The following is a 21001-nucleotide window of genomic DNA, read 5'->3' on the forward strand; positions in this document are numbered from 1 at the left end:
TGGAGGGACTTCTCCGTCGGGAGCCAAAGGCCTCTCGCGTGCAGATTTTCGGTGTGCGCTCCCCACCCTTCCAGGGAGGCATCCGTGGTCACTGTCTCCTGGTGGTCTGGGGTCTGGAAGTCCATGCCCGCCGTCAGATGCGCGCGGATGCCCCACCACCGGACCGCTCAGCGGAAACTCTCGTCGAGTGTGATCCTCTCCTTGAAGCCGCCCGTCGTTTGGATCCAGCGCGCGTCCAGGAACTCCTGCAACGGGCGCCTCCAGAGCCTGCACATGGGAATGAGGTAGATGCAAGAAGACATCATTCCGAGGAGGGACTTGATGGACCTCACCTTGGCCGCGTCGGAAACCAACATCCGCTGTACCTTGCCCAGGATGGACCTGGTCCTTTCCTCCGACGGGGAGGCCAGAAGGGACACTGTCGAGCTTCGCTCCCAGAAACAGTGCGTTTTGCGCGGGTACCAGGTGGGACTTGGCGTAGTTCACGGAGAATCCCAGGTCCGTGAGAAGTTGGACGGTCCTTGCCGTGTGATCCACGGCGAGCTCCCTCGTCTTGGCTCAGATGAGCCAGTCGTCCAGGTAGGGGGAGACGTGGATCCCCTCGCGGCGCAGCTGCGCCCCCACCGGTGCAAGGCACTTGGTGAATACCCTGGGTGCCGACCGTAGACCGAGGGGGAGGGCTTTGAACTGGTAGTGACGCCCTTGGACCACAAACCTGAGGAATTTTCGGTGCCCCTTTAGGATGGGAATATGGAAGTAGGCATCCTCCAAATCCAACGACGACAGGAAGTCTCCTTCCTCCAGCTGACCCAGGACGTGCTGGAGGGTGACCATCCGGAACTTTTGCGCCTTGATGAACTTGTTCAGACATCGCAGGTCCAGGATGGGGCGCCATCCCCCTGTCTTCTTCACGAGGAAGTATCTCGAGTAAACTCCGGAGCCCCGAAGCCTCTTTGGGACGAGTTCGATGGCGCCCTTCCTGAGCATCGCCTTTACCTCCAGGAGAAGTTGAGGGACGTGAACTTCTTTCCTGGCCACGGGGGGGGACGCGCGGACACCTTCTTTGAAACTCGAGCGCGTGGCCCCGGGCCAAGGCGTCCAGCACCCAACGGTCGGTGGAGATGGACTCCCACACGCTGATGAAGCTCGCCAGCCGGCCTCCCACCGGGGTGCTTCGGTGGGGGCCCAACCCCACGGCCGGTTCAATCCTGCTTCGACGAGGCTTTGCCGCCTTGACGACGACGGTGGGGTCCGCCAGACTTGCCTCGTCCTCTGTAGGCCTCCTGAGCCGACGAGCGGGCCGCTTGACGGTAGGTGGAGAAACCGCTGCCGGAACTTTTGGAGGCGCCCTTGCCTCCGCTGCTCCGAAAGGGCGTCCGTCGTTGTTGAAGAACTCAAAGGGCCCGGGCCGTCTCGGTGTCCGCTTTAATGGCCTGAAGGGAATCGTCCACTGTTTTCCCAAACAGATTGTTCCCATCGAAGGGCATGACCAGGACTCTGGTCTGAACGTCCTGACGGAAGTCCGTAGCCTTGAGCCATCCACGCCGCCTAAGGCAAACGCCGTTGCCCAACTGGCGGAACCCAGTGTCGGCGATGTCCGTCGCAACGGTAATGGCGTGGTCCGAAGCCACCTCACCTTCCTGCAGGATCTCCAGGGCCTCTGCCCTCTTGTCGTCCGGCAAGGAGTCCAGCAGGGGAGCCAGTTTGTACCAGAGCTCCCTGTCGTAGCGGGCCACGATAGCCAAGGCGTTGGCCGCTTTAATCGTCGTCGCCGCAGACAAGATGATTCTGCGTCCCATAGCGTCCAATTTCTTTCCCTCGCCGTCCGGTGGGGAAGTCGATGTGGAGGCCGCACCCCCCCCCCCCGCTTTTTTCCTGGCCGCCGCGGATACGACGGAGTCCGGGACCCGGTACTTCTTCTCGTACCGGTCTCTTCTAGCTGGCGTCGTGGAAGGGTTCTTGAGGAGGGTGAGGCCCTCATCCCAAATGTCGTCCAATAGAGGCACCGAGAGGACCGTCTTCCTCTTGGCCTCACGCCGCTGATAAAGGAAACCTTCCTTCTCCTCAGGGCAGAGTTGGAAAAGCTCGGATGCCCTGGTGATCATGGAGTGGAACGATCCAATCTCGTCGGGCGGAGAAGCCCTGGTGGGAGGCGACGACGGTACATCCTAGTCGTATACCTCGTTGCCGTGTCAGTCCCCGTATCATCCCCTCGGGTGGACGGGGAGGAGGGCTGGAAGGGGCGCGACGGCTGAAAAGGAGGCGGAGGGTGGATCCTTCTTTTCTTGGTAGGGGGAACACCAGAAGGTCCCGGTTCTGGGTCCCCCGACGGGAGAGGTTCCGTCGGCAACGGTAGTCTCGTCCTTATCTCTGAGCACAAGGACTGTATAGCCGACAAAATGGCCGCCGAGTTGTCTCGCGGCGCTGGCAGAGGGGAATCCGACGGGCGATCAGGGGCCCCGTCGGTACCCTCGACGATGTCGTCACCTGCGTCGGGATCCATCCCGACGGGCCGGTCTTCTTCCACGCCGAGGCCGTGGCTTAAGACTTCGACCAGCTCCTCCTCCGAGGTTGTGGCCGAATCTACGACGACGCCCTGCCCCCCCTTTTTCTTCCCCACGGGGGATTTCACGGGGGTCCTATCAATGGGCACAAAAGAGGACTCCCTCCGAGGTGGCAGGGAGACTGAGCCACGAGGTCACCACCACTGGTGTAGCCTCCACAGGCTGAGCCAGGGCCGCCGCGACAGTTTCGATAGAGGGCTTGGCCGGATGGATTAAGGCCTTCACCACCTTAGGTGCGCTCACCGCCTTATCCTTGAGGGGGGGGACACTGCCTCGCTCCCCCTCCGTTCGGCACTCCCGGTGCCAGCGAACTCGCGGTGCTTGGCCTTATGTTGGACCCCCGACGCCGGGGCGTCCTCAAAGGTCTTAGAAGACCGCTCGGCTTTCTTCCTCTTCTTCTCGCCGGACGTGCTCTTCCCTTCCAGCCAGTTGGCGAGACGTTGATGGCGGTCCTTCATGGTCCGCTCCGACATGTTGCCGCAAAACGCACAGTCCTTCTCCACGTGCGCTTTGTCCTCATGTAGGCAGTAAAGACAAAAAGAGTGTTCGTCCTCCTTGAAGACGTTCTGCAGCTGGCATCCAGGGCAGACCCTGAACAGCTTTCCGGGCGTCGAGCTCCCCTTCTCCTGGGCCATGACCGGGCCTGAGAAACTTCTGGAGTCCTCCAAAAGCGTAGCTCGACGAAATCTTCACCCTTGAGGGGCGCAGACGAATCCGACACGGGTCCCCGTTGATCGGATGGAGAGAGTCGGTGGAGCTTGAGGCTCTTTTGACCGAAAAAACGAAGTTTTTGAGAAAAAACGTGAAAAAATAGCACTAACGCTCGAGAGCAATAGCACGAGGATCCCAACACATGAACGTGCGGTAAAAATCTGAAGATGGCTGCCAGAGGCGGTGCTTAGGTAGAGGGCAGTCATTGGCTGTGGTCAGTATGACGCAGAGACCAGTGATTGGTTATTACTACGAAAGACAGATCAGAAACGAAACCGATACTGGTTTTTTCTTTACCGAGGATTCCCAGCCTGACGACGGGGAATATTCATGAGCATGTGAATCCATGCCAGACCCCATGCTGGAGAAGTCAGAAGACACCAACTGGCTCGCTACAGTTGACAAAATTAAGCTTAAAACAGCACCACTAACATTCAAAAGTATTAATGAATTAGCCCCCAAATACCTAACAGAAAGGTTCAAATGAAGAACTTTAGACCTACCAGAGAAGCATATACCAGCTAGTTGTGCCACCATTTAAATTGAGCACAGCCGAAGGCAACAGCTTCCCGGTCAAAGCGGCCCAGTTGTGAAACTCCCTCACATCTTCTTTAAGGTCTGACCAATCCTATCCACACTTCAGACTTGCTGCATTAAATGGCTCAAAGAAAATGACATAACTGACTGACACCAGGACAACTCACGTCTGACCCTCTGTTAATGCTCATCTACCCAGATTACTCCACCTTGCTCCTTGACGTTCAATGTATACTGTGTATACACCTCTGTGTACACATACCCGTGTATATAACCCAGTTTATCATTATCCTGACTGTCAATGTATCCTGTAACTACTTGGAATGTGTAGCTAACTTGTAAGCTTACAGTATTCTTGCACACGCGCCCGGATACCTTCGGGTCTGGCGCTCACTAGAAATAAACAAACAGGTCCCCAACAGCACACAGGAACACTCGTTTACAGGTGTTGATGCTCCCAGTCCCCAGAGGTAAAAATAGCAGGCCTCTACTACGTCACAATTTCAAGAAGGTTCTGCCCAAGATAATTAGGTTCGCTCCCCCTTCCATGCTTTGCATCCAAAGAAAGTAATGGGGCTGCTCTCAGTAGTTGCTAACATTGCCCCTGTAAAACATTTTCAAGCAGCCAGTGTCCCCCAAAAAACATGTCCTCAATATAAAATTGCATTGCCCACCTTTCATGCAGCTATTACCAAAATCAAATCCTGCATTCCGTCTCACCATTTTCCCAAGCTGGCAAAAGGGGTTGCACCAGGCTACTTCAGTGCCCACAAACTGCACATATGCCCAAGACACACCTACAAACACATTCACACATGCATACAAACATTTTTTAAATCATACCTTTGTTATGAGCCTAAAAGCCAGAAATGGTTACATACCACACCCAACTGGCAAATTTGTGTTCAAACTGTCCAATATGTCTGAAGTCCAAGACTTATATAAACACACAGGAGCCTTTGTGATAAACCCATCTGCCTGTATTCATCGTTGGACAAAGGTATGCATTGTATGCACAACACTTGCAGATCAAACAATCATCTTACGCCCAGGCAAATGGACACCCTAAGGAAGTTGCTTCTATACCCAAATAAACCCGAAAGCAGATAAACTGGAAGGCTACGTTTGTTGAATTTTTGGCCAGTGCTGGCCCTACCCAGAGGGTCTCAGAGCACTTTAGAAGGTTCAACTGAAGTCCTACCTATACCGATGAAGGCTGGCCCCTCTTATGCCCAATCAGACCCTCCTGCCTCTCAGCTAGTCAAGATTATTGCCCCTTTAGTGGCCTTACCTCCCTGAATTCTTCAACCTGTCCTTTGACACTGCTCGCTTTCCTTCAGTGTTCAAAAACAGCTGCTGTCAACACTGTCCTTAAAAACAAAAATTAACCTACCAGCTAACTCGCCCGGTCTCCCATTCTGCACTACTCGTATTCAAAGAGGGGGTTGTGTTCAGTTTGCTTACACATTTCATAGACACACAACTTGCAAGACTCCCCCCCCCCCCCTTGCCACACCCCACCCCTCCTGTTGGGGCACTAATCTCCTTTGGGTTCTCATACCAACTCCTTAAACACAACACCCAAACAATCTCTTCCTGAAAACTCCTCTGATCTCCATCAAAATGTCAGTGTCTCTGAAGCTATTAAATATCGGATGGATTTGCACTCTCGGATGTGAACTACCAAAAACATAGGTGCTCTTTCCTGCCAAATACCATCTCTTCCCTATCCAGTTTCCACCCGACACCCTCTCCTACTAGAAACCTTCGCATCAGCTATGATCCTTCTCACACCTGCTCTACTTGCATATCTAAAACTACAGCTGCGTGTCACCTCTACCTCCTAAATATTAAGAAAATCAGGCACCTCTTTCCCTTCAACACCAACAAGCATCTCTTAACCATTCATGTCCTCTCTAAACTAGACTACTGTGCCAGCATCCTCTTTGGTCTGCCCTCACAAGATTAACTTCTACCAGGACTCTACACACTCCCTCACTTTGCATCTACTTCCTCATACAGTCAACAGGCCGGCTAGCAAATTATACAAAACATGACAGGTTAAATTTCTTCTCCGGGCTCACAAACCCATCCACTGTATCGCTCCTTCTCCATCAAACTCTACAGGCCTTCTCATAATTTCCACTCCGCCTCCTTGACCACCTCACCCTCCCAAACTTCCTCACGCTTCTGCACTTTTTGCTCCACTTGCATGGAATTCCCTGCCCTAAACATCCAAGAAACAGATCACACAGATTTGTTCAAAACAAGTCTACCTACTAGCCTCAGTTACCCTCTTAACCTACATTTGATCTGCCGTCTAGGTAACATTTTCCCCCCTTGCCTCTAACCTGCCCTCCACTCTATTACTTAATCCATCATGGTCACATCCGTAATCCAGCTGGCTGTACCGCCTAACTGCACTTTCTTTACCATCCATAATAAATCCACCCATGGTATTGTCCTCAGTGACTGTTCCTTTTACATCCTACAGCCTGGTCAGAACGTCCCTCAAATTCACCCCATCGTAATTAGCTCACTACTTCCCCATCAAATCTGAATTCTCATCTATTGTGATCAAATGAGCATTATACATCCCCCCCCCTTTACAAAATTACATTTAAAAAAAAGATGGGAAGCAGCATTTACATTTCTCAGGTCAGGGTAGGAAGAACGGACAACCAGGCGAGGGCATGAGGTGTGGCTGGACCAGGTGTGAGGCTTTTTTTCGGAAAGTGATGTGTGGAGTGGTCAAGAGTTCCAAGCGCTTGTGCATGTCAGCATACAAAGTCAAATGCGCAGGAGAAAAAGGGAAATGACAAGCAGGCCCAATTTCAGTCCCTCCTACGTAGCAGCAGGATCACAGAAAAGATACAGGTAGGTTTACATGACATTTATAACCTGCCTATACACAAGTGTTTCAAGGCGCGACGAAGGGAGGACAAAAACAACGATCTTACTAGGCCTAGTGACATTGAGATTGCGCAAGTGAAGGAGGGTGCTGGCATGGAGGATGGTCAAGTGCAGGGCATGGGAACAAAAAGTGGTGCAGCCAACAGGTGGCAAGTGCGAGTGAAAAAAATAAAATAGACAGCAAATGTCTAATACATGCAGGAAAGGGGACTGTAGGGTTACAGATACACACCACAAGTACAAGGGATGTCAGTGCAGGTGTGCAACTGGACAGGCAGGGACCTGGGCCCGAATTCAGAGGGTGGCCAGGTGACCAGAGCAGTATCAGACAGGAGGGGAGAGGAAGAGAAGGCAGAAGCAAAGAGGAAGGTCTTGAGGTGCTTCCGGAAATGGTTCTGCTCAAGTTTGAGAGGCAGGGAGGCTGTTTGAGGGAGGAGCCAGCCGAAGAAAGATCTGGCACCAACTCGTTGCTTGGAAGTTGGAGGGATGGAGGAGCGAAGAGCTCGAGTAGGAATAGAATTACAAAGAGAGTTGGAGGTATTAAGGTCCCAGGCCTCAGAATGCCTTGTGGACAATGCAGAGGGTCTTGAACTTGCTTGATCCTTGCTGCCACCGGGAGCCAAAGGAGAGATATCGGGGTTGGAGAGATACGATCCCTGAATTTGAGGCCAAAGACAAGTCTCCCAGTCCTGTTCTGGATGAGTTGCAGAGGACGGAGAGTAGAAGCAGGCAGATTTAGAAAGAGGCTGTTGCAGTAGTCCATCCTAGAGAGAACCAGAGCTCTGGAGACAGCAAGCTTCTGGGGTTATGAAGAGGATGGGGGGAATGAATGGGGGTTCCCAAGCAGTAAGATGGTGGCTGTGGGTTGCAATTTGGATTTGGACCCTGAAGCAAGAGGAAAGAGTAAACTAAGTCAGAGTTCACATTTTTAAAAACCTGCATGTGCTGAGTTTTGGGGAGAAAATGTAGGATTCAAACCCTACCAGAAGATGAAATGCTGGGGAGAATAATTGGCAACTATGCATACTAGACACAAGGAATTTGTGTTGTCCCCCAACTTACACATTTGTGTTTTGCATCTGCTATTCATCATCCCTTTTATGGCAATTCCCCACACCAGACCCTCCCCCCACCCCCAACCATCTACTGACGTTGCAATAGGCAGACTAGATGGGCCCAACCTGTCCTATTCCCCTGCACTGTGTACCCCATAAACAATTCTGCGGACAAAAGAGACAAACATTTTATAAATGCCCATTTTTACTTGCAATATACAAACATTCAAAAGAAAAAAGAAATGCTGGTTAGAAGGAGAAAAGGAGGATGCAGTGGAGAGAGTTAAAATGTGGAAACATGGATAGCCGATTTTGCAGGGGCAAAAAAGGCAGGCGGAAAGACTGATGAGCATGAACAAAGATAAGCATTCAGATAGTGCAAAGATGAACGGCACTGCAAACAGCAGAAACAAAGTATAAAACAGAACGGCATGGAACATTAAAAGCAATGCAACATTCTCAACTTCAAACAACACAAACGAACTGCCTGCATCATGGTCTTGTGCTTTACTTCACAAGCACGCTGTAGGTTTATGCTGGCAGAGTGGCTCCTGGGGAGGGTTCTTACACTCTGGCAACTGAATACTGGTGAAAGCTGCACTCTTATTAAGTCAACCAAGTCCACCATTGGGCCCGCGCAAACGGCGCGCAAGTTGTAGGTCTTGAACATGCAGCGTGACTCGTTTGGCATGGAGAGTGCAGTAGTAGGAATCCTGGAGCAGAAGCACCATGAACGCTTCCGTAGCCTGTAGAGAAGGAAGAGGACAATATAAGCACCATGCACTGTCAAATTAATACGCAATGTAGGGAGGGTTCTCCCAGTCCATACACTCATCACTTCCCCCCCCCATAATGCAACATTTTAGTTTGCGTTTTGTCTTATAGCACTGTGGGCAGTCTGGGTGTGCAGTATAGCTTAGTTCTGAGTTTCTGAAAGACTCTAGTCCAATTGTTAGGGAGACTTTCCATATGCCCTGAGGTCAGGTGCATTTTCCTCACATTAGTACGGTTAGGGATTTCTCAAGCTCATCAGGTTCTTTAAGTACACTTTTCTTTGTTAATACCCAGAAAGAATGTCCATACACTATTTTTTATGAAGATATATTTCTATATAGACATATGACAAGGAGAGAATAAAGAGAAAAGCAATACTCTTACCCACTATACCGCGGTATCTTCTGTAAGTTATTTACCTGTAGATAAGTTTTAAGTTAAGGTTCTTTAGACAGTCAAAAGGGAGCCCCACTTAGAAAGAAAAAGGCACATTAGGGCTGTCCTTTGTTGCCTTTTCGAGATTCATTTATAGAGCTGCTGTGAGAGTGCACCAGGTGGGAGGGGTTTGGAGGTGGGGGGGCATTTGTTATTATAGAGAGAATTCCAGTAGGTGACCATCTCCTGTTGATCTCAGATCTGGAAAGTTCCTTTGGAGAATGGATGCCGTCTTTCTAATCGGATGTCGCCAAACTGCAATGTTAATGTCTCTTAAGACACTGATCTTCCCAATCTCGTGATGTAGGGCCAAAGGTGGTTTTAAATGGAACAAGTTACTTGTAACTATTCTCCAGAATAGTCCCCGTCAGGCCAGGAATCCTCATTAAAAGAAAAACCAGTTTCACTTACAATTCTCCTCTAAACCAATCACTGTACTCTGGATCATACTGCCCCCAGCCAATGACAGTCTCTCTCCAAGCCCCTCCTCTGGCAGCCATCTTCAGATTTGGTGAGCACATAAAGTGGCAGTATGGCCAAGAGGGGCAGGAGGGAGGGTTTGCATGTGAATCCATGCCAAACCCATGCTGGCTAACAATAGTTACAGGTAAGTAACGTGTTCCTTTTCTAGCATGGGGTCTTGCATGGATTAACATGCTCATGAATAAAGAATACATAGCAGTACAACCCAGGAGGTGGCAAAGCTCAACAGAAGCAATTACTCTTCCCTCTGGAACAGACTCACCTCAAGCGACAGGTTGCATAACACTGCTTGGCCGATCCAGGACTTCACTAAAATCCCTGTCCATGCAGTAGAACCACGACAGTGTGCGTAGACCTCCACGTAACAGCTTTGCACATGTCCAGCAGGGGCACACCAGACAGGAACGCCATCGTCGCAGCGATCACTCTCAGAGTGGGCTCTCGGACTGCCTGGCAGTGGTCGGTTCACCAACCGATAAGAGTGCATGATGCAGCCAGAGAGCCACCTGGAGATGGAAGCCTTGGACAAGGCCTTCACATGACCAAAGATCACAAACAGTTGATTCGTCTTCCAAAAGCTCCATGCCACGTAAAACTTCAGGGCACAAGCAACACCCAGCGAGTGCAAGGCCCTTTCAGCCTGCGACAAATGCTTCGGAAAAAATGTTGACAAAGGTTTGTTCCTGGCAGAGGTGATGGCCACAATGAAACCAGTCTTCCACCGGAGGGGCCTGATGCATAGGCTCGAAGGAGACCACCCCATGAGCCTCGTCAGCACCATGCTGAGTTCCCATGTGGGGCAAGAGCCTTCATCGGTCGGAAAGATCAAAAAAGAGTCCTTTGAGGAACTGTTTGATGAGACAGTGTGACCAAAGAAGATCATCCTGAAGACCTGGTGTAGCGGGAGATAGCCGCCAGATACATCACCCATTGTTGTTAGCCTGTCCGATGGCCCTATACTGTGCTTTTCAACATAGTCGACTACTTTGCAGCCGGCACTCTCATTATTGCTTGTTTGTATATGCTCCCAAATAAGGCTTGTAAACGGCATTGTTTATTTGTTACTACCCATTCTACTTGCAGCAAGTGACCCACACGCTTGCACATAACTGATGACTGTACTGTCTCTAAACTTCTGTCCACTAGCCCCTGTGTATTATATGCCATCTGTTGCCTCAACCTACTCTCAACACCACCTACCCTAAGCCCATTGGCACGCTGTGGTCCAGACAGGTGCTATCGCTCCACATAATGTGGGTCAGACTCCTGCTACCTTAACCTATTGCACTCGTCCACTTATACCAGCTAAGTCTTAAGGAAGCATTCTCTCGCTGGGCTATTCCTGGCTAACTACCGTTAGTATTCTAATTCATCACCAGTAATCTCATCACAATACTACGAACTTGCATCATACTGCTCCAACTACCCAGGTATGCCCACGCACTGGGACGTGGACGCCCTGTCCCTCCTACCCAATGTAGTTTCCATGCTTCTCCCACCCCCCCCAATCTGTTCACCACAGAAATGCTGTAGTTTATTACCTCTAGCTTGCATCTCACAATGTATTGGATCCTTCTGAAACTCTGTATTCTGTTCCTGCCACTCACCACAACTTCCAGCATTAAGCCCTCTGCCATCAACCCTTACACGATACTTGCACCCAAAACACAGCATCTTGCTGTATGCCCATCTTGCACACAACACTCCCCTTCGCCACCTGAGCCACTATTCCTTAACTTTACCCACCCCTACTTTGTACTCCCATAATACTGCCCCCCTCTGCACCATGCCCTGCTCCAACCCATATCGGAATTCACCAGCCTTATGGCTGGAACACTTCATCAAGCCCACGCCTAATCAACCCTGCGCTCTCCACCTTAGAAACCTCAGATTAGGTTCAAGATTCTGCCACAAACCACCCTACCAATACCGAACTCCACAGCAATATCTGACCCATCGATATCACAATGCCATACTTTAAAGATGTGCCAATTCTCCTCCATGACATCTGTAACACTGCAAAAGACATTATGGTCAAAGGGGGGCCAGTCAATGCTAGATCCCTCCTAGCTCACACGCTTGGCATTGCCAACTTTGTCACCCAAGACCACTACTTCCTAGCCATTACTGAAACATGGCTACACACTGCAGCTGGACCTACTTTGTCCCTGGCCATCCCTGATATCATTAGATGCAACAGGAACTCCAACCATTCTAAAGGCGGTGGCGTTAACTTAATCTTCAAAAGATCCCTTGTACTCAGGCCCATTCCTAACCAGATCCCTTCAGCTGAACTACTATCAGTTAAATTGCCATTATCACCCAATCAAACTGCCACAATGCACCGGATTTACCAGCCATCAGGGCCCATTACTACCTTTACTGATATTACATCTCTCTTCGCAGCCAACACTAAACCTAAGTCCCACATTATACTATTGGGGGACCTTAATCTTGCATTCCAAGACCCAAACAACTCTAAAGCCCTTGATCTTGTCAGACCTAGGATTTACCCATCATATCCATGCACCCACGCATATCCAAAGGTAGAAATCTTGATTGGCTCTCTGATCTGAATTGTAGCATCAATACAGTGTCCATCACACCTTGTATGTGGTCAGATCACCACAAGATTACCTTCTCCATTAAATCCAGCCATCAAAGTCCCAGACAAAATATCGCCCCATGCATCAGTATCAGAAATAAGGACATTACAAAAGAGAAACTGCTCCCCCTTATCCTTCCCCTCCGTAACAAAGTATCAGTATCTTGCTGGGACCCCACAGCATTAGTAGATGCCTACAACCAAACTATCCAAAAAGCGCCAAACATCAGAGCCCCACTGAAATTGCAGAAACCCAAACCACGTGCTCATCTTAATTTGTGGTTCACACCAGATCTACGCAAAGCGAAAAGAAACAGGCGCGCTGGAAAAGTCTTCCTAAGGACACCAACAAAAGCTCCCTGATCTTAGCCTCCTCCAATTACAAAGAAGTGATATTCATTACAAATAAAAGACATACAATAAGCGCATCCTTCAGGCTGAATCCAACACTAAAGAGCTCTTCAAGATTAAAAGAACTTGAATCTCCCATAGCCCCTCTCAATTGCAACTGACACGCCTGGTGTACCAATATCCAAAAAGCACTCCACACTCCAAAGCAAAATCAATGCCAAACAAAAAAAGTCCTCTCAGATTCGCCACCCAACTTCCCCCATAACAAAATTCCACCTACCACACAGTCCTTCAAACCCTTCTGCTTCCCACCTCTCTCCATCTTTGAAGTGGAAAACATGATTAAAAATCTTAAACCTTCAAACTGTCAAGGTGATTCCTGCCCAGTCAACAAGGAAGCAGCCCACGATTTGGCCCCCTTCATAATCACTTTTATAAATGCCTCCTTCAAATCCGGCACAGTCCGATAACCTCAAGGACGTGTGGGTCATCCCATTAATAAAAAAACCTACCTTAGATCCTAGCAACCCATCCAATTACAGACCTATTACCACAGTACCCTTTTTACTGAAAACTTGAGCACGCTGCCCGTTTATTGTAAACTCCTTGGCCTCCAACAATCTTGATTCCGACCGAGGCACGGAACTGCCCTCATCGATTTAGAATCACAAATTGAAGACCTATATGACAAGGGTAAGCTGGCCCTTCTACTTTTACCAGACCTATCGGCAGTATTTGATTTGGTCAACCACCAAATTCTGCCACCACCTCAAAACTGCTGCCAATTTTGCTGATGAAGCCACCTCCTGATCAGATCCTTTCTGGCAAACAGAACTATGCAGGTCTTCTGTCTGCATCTGCTGAACCTTCGCCAGTCCTGTGTGGTGTCCCGCAAGGGTCCTGTGTCTCACCCACACTATATAATGTATTCACAAAGCCACTTTGATATTCTTGACTGTCTGGATGTCACTTGCACCAATTATGCCGATATCACCCAGATACTCATCCCCATCATGGGGGACTACGTGACCAACTCAAAAGCTCTCAACGATGTTTACATAGTTATCCAGGCTTGGATGGCGCATCACGGGCTCCGTTTAAACGATGAAAACTACTCCTAGGCTCCCATCCCAGACTCAAATGGACCCTTCCTTCAAATCATTTGTCATTGACGGCAACACAATCAAGGTTTCCAATGATAACAAAACCCTAGGGATCCATCTCGATTTTACCTTATTTAATAAACAAACCAATCTGGTGGCATTGGCTTCTGCCTATAAATGCCAACATCCTGGCCAGAACTCTCATTATGGTTAAAATCGACTACTGCAATGCCCTACCAGTCAAAGGAACATTAACAAGCTACAGGTAACGCAGAACAATGCCATCAGGGCTGCCCTCAATCCTCAGGAAACTCCCCCATTTCTGACACCAGGCGCAGCTAATGTTGGCTCCCTGTTCACAGAATATCCCTCAAAACCCTTGCTATCACCCAGAAGTGCCAGTCCAATCTGGCTCCTGCTTACCTAGCAAACCGCTTCATCCCCCACACCTCATCCGACCATCTGAGATCAGCCGAAGCCCACACCTTATCCACGCCTAGATTTAAACTGCAAAAAGCAGGCAAGTCCAGCTTCCCAGTCCTCAGAGCTAAATTATGGAATACGCTTCCTAACCCACTCAGAGCTGAACTGTCCCATCACTCATTCAAGAGTAAAACCAAGGCTCTTTGCACAGGACCATGCTCCTACTTGCGCCTAACACCCCACACTGTGCTCCAGTTATCGGCCCCAACTCGGTCATCTGTAAGGAGCTATACCCTGAACATGTATCACCTTGGAAATGTAAGGCATGGCATCTGTATTATATTGCAAATGTTTATAGTCTGCAAGCCTACTCCATTTTTATTCCTCTACGTGTGTAACCTTGTTAATATCTAGGTTGTATTGCATGTTATTCTTGCCTGTATACCTGTAAATATTATCCTGTATACATGGCGGCGCTCGCCACATTGCATTGTTTGTCTCTAACCATGTACATATAAGAAATGCACCCAGATACCCTTGGGCCAGGTGCGCAATACAAATAAACTAAATACAAATACACCCGATAGAGGCGTGCACCAGCCCCACCTTGGCCAAGGACAAGTATGAATGAATTTGCGGAGCAATGACCCTCAGAGGGGCCTCTGCAACCAGCAACATCTAGCGAAACGCTTCCACTTGTGACCGTAGCACAAAGACAACGCTCTGGCCTTGGGCAGGACCTCTCTGCAGTCTGCTGGCAACTCTTATCCTCCAAACTCTAGGGCTGCAGAAGCCAAGTCCTCAGTATCAGCGCTCTTGGGTGGTGATGCAGGATTCACCTGCTTATCTGGTGACCAGATCTGCAACTGGCCGATTGACCAGCGGTGACCAAATCTCCCTCAGCCACATTTAGGGCTGGTGGGGGGCGTGGTTTATCATCGTGACTGAGTTGATTGATGACTTGCAGTTGGAGAGGCAACAGGGGAACACGTACAGAAGCAGGCATTCCCACAGGAAGGAAGGAGAAAACGTCCCCCATGCTCCCCGGTTGGTGGAATCTGCTGGCAAACATCATTTGGAGTTCACTGCTGTCGCAAACAGACTGATCTGGGGCCTGCCCCACTGGATGAAGATGTGGTCCAACTGGGCCTTACAAAGTTACCACTTGAGCACAACTCCCTGCTGAATGACTCAGCGATGGTGTTCTTGACTCCACCAGGTGAAAGGGGACAAGGAACATCTCTTGCCCGATGGCTCAGTGCCACAAGTCCTGCGCCTCTTTGGAGAGCGGTGGGGATAGAATACCAACCTGCTTCCCGATGTAGAAAATCGTGGTGTGGTCTGTGAAGATCTGCACCACTTTGGCCTCTCGAGAAAGAAGGCCCAGAAAACTGCCCACAGCTACAGGCTATTGATGTGAAGATTCTTCTCCACCTGCCACAGGCCTCTGGCATGCAGACATCCAATGTGCGCTCCTCAGCCTTCTAGGGAAGCATCTGTGGTGACAATCTCCTGGTACAGGGGCTTTGGAGCCCTGTGCCACGGGCGATGTTGAATTGAAAGCCCCACCTGCGTACCGCCCAACGTAACTCCTCGTCAAGCGGGATCTTGTCCGCAAAGCTTCCAAACACCTGAACCCAGTGAGCATCCAGGAACTCCTGAAGAGGTTGCATCCGTAACCTGCAGAGCTGGATAAGGTAGTTGCAAGATGACATGCTGAGAAGTGACTTGATGGTCCACACTGTAGCCGTCTTCAGTGACCAGTCATCGCACTTTCCCCAGAATGGCCGCTACCCTCTCCTCCGAGGGTGATGCTAGGCAGGAGACTGTATGGAGTCTGGCTCCTAGGAACAGCGCATTCTGCGATGGCGTCAAGCAGGACTTTGGATAATTGATGGAGAATCCCAGATACGTCTGCAGCCGGAAAGTCTGTGTCCGACTGCCAACTCGCGCGAATGGGCCTGAATGAGCCAGTCGTTCAGGTATGCATACACATGTATCCCCCATAGACAGATGGCGCACCACAGGAGCCTGGCACTTTGTGAATACCCTGGAGGCTGACTTCAGGCTGAAGGGGAGTACCTTGAACTGGTAGTGCCGTCCCTGTACCACGAAGCCCAGGAATTTTCAGTCCTTGTGAATGGGGACGTGGAAGTAGGCGCCCTCCAGGTCCAGCAACATCAAGCAGTATCCTTCCTCCAGTAGGCCGAGTACGTGCTGCAACGGGACCATCCTGAATTTTTGGTACCCGAGGTACTTGTTGAGAAGCTGCAGGTCTAGAATAGGCCACCAGCCCCTGGTTTTCTTCTGGTCAAAAAGAATCTGGAATAGTCCTCTTGGAACCAGCTCCATCACCCCTTTTGAGAGCATGGCCCGTTCCTCCAAGAGTTAAGGCATGTGCTGCTCCTGCCGAGCCACCAAAGGGATCCGCCGACACTTGGAACTCCAGGTTCTATCAATGGGCGAGAGCATCCAGCACCCATCCATCGTTGGAGATCTTCGCCCACTCGCTGAGGAATCCAGTCAGTCAGCTTGCCACCAGGGTGCATGGGTGGGGGCACCCCCATGCTCCGCCCCCCCCACCCACCCAGATGACTTGGCTGGTTTAGTACTGCTTCAGGGTGGTGTCCCACCTTGAGGGCGACAACAGCACTGACCACATCCACTGAAGGCTTTGGAACTGCATGTGTAGGCTTCTTGGGTCTGGGACCTGGAGGGCTGGCAGTACAAGGAGAAACATTTCTTCGACCTGCCCAACTTTCTACTGGAGGCACGAAAGGAAGAGCATTGTTGCTCTCCGTATCAACCTTGATGTCCTGCAAGGATTCGTCCACTGCCTTCCCAAACAGGTTATCACCGTCAAAGGGCATGTCCAGTACCCTCGCCTGGAACTTCTGGCGGAAATTTGAGGTCTTCAGCCAGCCATGACAACAGAGGCACACGCCATTCCCATCTGCCAGAACCCTGTGTCGGCGATGTCCAGCACCACCGACGGCATTGTCTAAGCCACCTCTCCCTCCTGGAAGAGGGCGATTGCCTCCATCCTTTTGTCATCGGGAAGGAACTCAGTCGGGCCCAGCTTGCACCACAATTCCCTGTCGTACCAGGCCAGGATCGCCAATGCGTTGGCTGCCGTGATGGTCGACGCTGCAGTGTAAACCTTCCTCCGCATTTTGTTCTTCCCCTCACTGTCAGAGGGCGAGGAAAGGGTTAGACCTCTTCACAGTTGCCAAAACCAGAGTCGGGTGATGATTGCGACTATAGACACTTCAGTGTGGACTGCGGCACCCAGTACTTTTAGTCTATCCCACATGGCCGTGCAAGGATTTTTCAAAAGGCCCAGGCACTCCTCCCACACGTCGTCCAGAAGGGGTACTGCCATGATGGTCTTCCTCTTGGCCTTGCGCCTCGTTACAGGAAAGCCTCCTCGTTTTCCTCGGGTGTAAGCTGGAAAAGCTTGGACGCTTTTGCGACCATGGAATGAAAATCCCACCTCATCCGGTGAGTATGCCCTTGGTTGCGGAGATCCACCTGCCGTGGTGGCAATGTCGTCCATCACCGTGTCAGTCCTCAGGTCTACGGGTGGGGTTCGGGGGTGGGGTTTGTGGGACCCAACGCGGAGGTTGATACAGTGGGGGGCCGGGGCGTGGTGTTGTCAGATGGTGCTTCCTCTTAGCCCACATCTGACCAGGGGCCACAGGGAAAGGGGCCTGTGGCATTTTTGACACAAACGTATGTAGGGTTGATAGGATGTCTAGGGATACATCTCTCGGCAGCGCTGGTGTGGTCATAACACTAGGCTCTGCGCCATTGTCCGTGGTCGTCCTCCACATCCTCATGGAGTGTGGGCAGGGACTCTAGGTCATCTGCGGATTACCCTTCCATGGCCTGGGACTCAATTCCTCTCCCCCCCCACCCCCCCACCCCCCCCCAACCCTCTTTTGGCACCCTAAGGGGGTCAGGCCATGCTCAGAGATTGAATCCTCTACTCGTGTGCCAGCAGGCTTTTCCACTGCCCCCGCTGTGGACTCCCACCTCGGAGGCAGGGACACCCGAGGAGCAGTAGTGGTTACCTTCATGGGATCAGCCTCTTTAGGCTTCAAGAGAGCAGCCACCACCAGTTAATCGTTGTCTCCTGCGCCACCTCAGCCTTTTTGGGCAGGTCAGATGCCTTTAGCCTACATCCAGAGTTTCTCCTGCAGCTTAGCTGGGTTCAACAAATTCCTCTTTGAGGAGGAATTCGATCGTTGGCTGGCTATGGAGGTGAATGGTGATTGAGCCCTGCCCATCGCGGGTCCAGCTTGCACGGCAACCCGATGGAACAGGAATCGTGGTGCTTGGCCTTGTATTGGGCCTCCACAGATGAAGTGCCCTCTGCATCAATGAAGATCAAATCGGTTGGAAGACGACTCTGTAGGGTCCTCGGGATGCCCACGAAGATTTGGCCAGATTCAGACTTTGCAAGACTATGCACTCGTCAATGGTCACAAGACCCCTGGCATTGGGCTTTTGCAGCTCTGGTGAGACACAGCAAGTCGGACCAAACAGAAGCTGGTCTTGAGGATAGGGACCATTGACTAGTGCATCATCTTGCGAAGTCCGAATCTTGTGGGCATCCAGAGGACCCGATCGAAGCAGGAAATCATGATCCAGAGCCCCCCTCACCAGAGTCCAGGACCGAGGGAGCAAGCTTCTTCCAGAGTTTTCGTTCATTTGACACTGAGGAAAAGGCGCCAAAACACTGAAGTTCCGCTGAAACAAAGGAAATCCTTTGCTGGGTAGTCCCTCTCACGAGTACTGCCGCAGGAGCCTGCCAAACGTTCTCCCTTTTGTCACCACGACCAAGGTCCAGGAACAAGGGCCTGCCAAGCTGTAGCAAGGAGGAATCCAGCTAGAACATTTTTCTTCAAGTAACAGCTAATGTGGGGCTTGGGGTTTTCACCTTTTAGCCAGAAGCTGTGCTTCCCGTCTTGCGAATAACATTTTGGAGTTTATCTCCACTCACCTGCACAACAGCTTGTGCCCTCTAAAAAGTAGCTCACTTGAGTCAGTGATTTCTGCTGAACTTACCAACTTTGTCAAGACTTTATCTAAGAACTATTGACTGTCCCGGCTCCCTAAAGGCACTCCTCTTAAAACCGACTGGCTTTGGCAGTACTTGGTCCCTCATAGGTTAGAATCCATTTAGGAGATTGTAATTGTTTTACAAACTGTTGAAAGTATGTTCTAAATATTATTCTATTGGAAGAAATGGTGCCCCAGAAACTCGCCGAGACACAAATAGGTGCACTGCTAACACAGTAAAATACCGCAAAAGTATTGATTTTTATAAATAAATGTAATTAGATGTCAAACACAAATCAAAAACATATTATGGAGTGAGGTTGAGTTTGGGTGTGAAGGTTGAAGAGCCACCACACCTTGTTCCAGATGGCTCTTTAAGGAACTGTGTAACCCCCAACACCCGGAGCGCTCCAGTCGAAAGAGGAGTTGAAGTGGTGGTGTTCGCAGGTGGATGTGACAGCACTCCTAACCAATCTGCATCCCTTGGAAATACGGACCTCAATGCAACTAACCTGGCTGGGGCGAGAACTAGATCACAGGTAAGACGGAATGCCTTACCATCTGTTGCTATTAATATTATGGAAACTCTTACCGATTTTATCACTGGATCTGATGCTGCTGACTGCAGCCCCACTCTCCACCGATATCTTCAAGCTGTCTACAAACGCAGGCATTGCAATCCGCCAGGAAAGAAAGGGGCAAGCGGGGTGGTGGGGGGTTTGTAACAGTGCGAGGATGGGTTGGGAGGAGCTTGTGCCCCCTGGTACCCAGATCAATACCAACTGCAATTGATCTGTAGGAGGGACAATATCCCCCAACATTCGGTGTGGGGAGGACTCCAAAAAGCCTGATGTGCGCCAAAGTCGACACTGCGAGAAAATCAAAGCTGGATGAGGAGGCGGCAGGAGGTGGGGTGGGGTGGCGCTCCCATCAAATGCTGACTGCTCAAAGCGCAAATGTGATGTGGAACCTCAAACTTGGCAAAAGGAGAACGTGCGGATCTGATGCAGCAGGCACAGAGGCCCACAACATAAACTACATCATAGAAGAATTGAAAAACGAGACTAAAAAAAGAATCCAACACTACATATGGGACAGCCCGCAACTCTGACCTGGCAAAAGATCTGTCCTTACAGCCAAAATAAATTTACAACAAAGAAAAAGCCTTTCCACCATACAGGAACGCTTAGAGGCCCTAAATGACGAGCAGTACTACCCAGATAGTGAACGCCTTGTATTCAATCAATATCCAATTACAGAGTGCTTGGGAAGACTTCCGATGTGTAAGACACAAGGGAGGGAATCTGAAGGCGACACAAAGGATCCCCCTTCAGAGACCAGAAGTTCATAAGGAAAGGTATAGATCAAACGAGGGACGGCAATTAAATGAGACGACATGTACAATGAGTCAGTGTGTTGGAGAGAATACACAAACTCAATAGTCAGCCAGAGTTCGGCTTTATCCATCGGCAGCTCCCATAATAGATAGTGTAGCTGAGGGAGGCCAACCTCGAGGAGGCATCTCATTTAGAGATTACCTGGGCCACATTCAAAACACTACAATGGCCACACTCACTAGAGCGATTGCTCCTTTCTGCAACTTATACAAGGCACTAAACACTACGAGATCAGACCACATAGATAGCCATGGTTAATACCAAAATAATTAGCCTTGAAACCTTTGTCAACAAGGTAGAATCGAGGCTAAACGTAGAAGCCGAATCCTCTGGTCAATGGCAGTTCCGTCTGTGACCTTGCGAGGCAGGAGAGAAAATAGACAAAACCGTATTGCTGGAAGCCATAATTTAAGATGGCAAATGGAGGCGAACTCAAGGAAAAGGGTGCCAGTGTCAACAGTGAATGTGCCATACCTACACATACAAGAAATGAACAAGTTACTCTTAACTGGTAACGTTCTTTCGATGGGATGGTCCGACGACATATTCCATATCTATGACAGTAAGCAGCACAGCTGTGGTGATT

At 50.2% G+C, this 21001-nt stretch overlaps 1 protein-coding gene across 2 annotated transcripts in view; it reads right to left on the reverse strand.

Moving 5' to 3' along the window:
• Positions 1 to 7967: 7967 nt before the first annotated feature.
• LOC138521831 (histone H3-like centromeric protein A) overlaps positions 7968 to 21001 on the reverse strand; it is a 213173-nt gene continuing 200139 nt past the window's right edge. For both annotated transcript variants that reach the window (XM_069634950.1, XM_069634951.1), the window contains exon 5: positions 7968 to 8526. In XM_069634950.1, coding sequence (XP_069491051.1) covers positions 8392 to 8526 — 135 coding nt within the window. In that variant the 3' untranslated portion in view covers positions 7968 to 8391. The remainder of the gene's footprint in view (positions 8527 to 21001) is intronic.

This window comes from Ambystoma mexicanum, chromosome 13, assembly GCF_040938575.1.
Source record: "Ambystoma mexicanum isolate Mex_15411 chromosome 13, UKY_AmexF1_1, whole genome shotgun sequence".
NCBI classification, from domain to species: Eukaryota; Metazoa; Chordata; class Amphibia; order Caudata; family Ambystomatidae; genus Ambystoma; species Ambystoma mexicanum.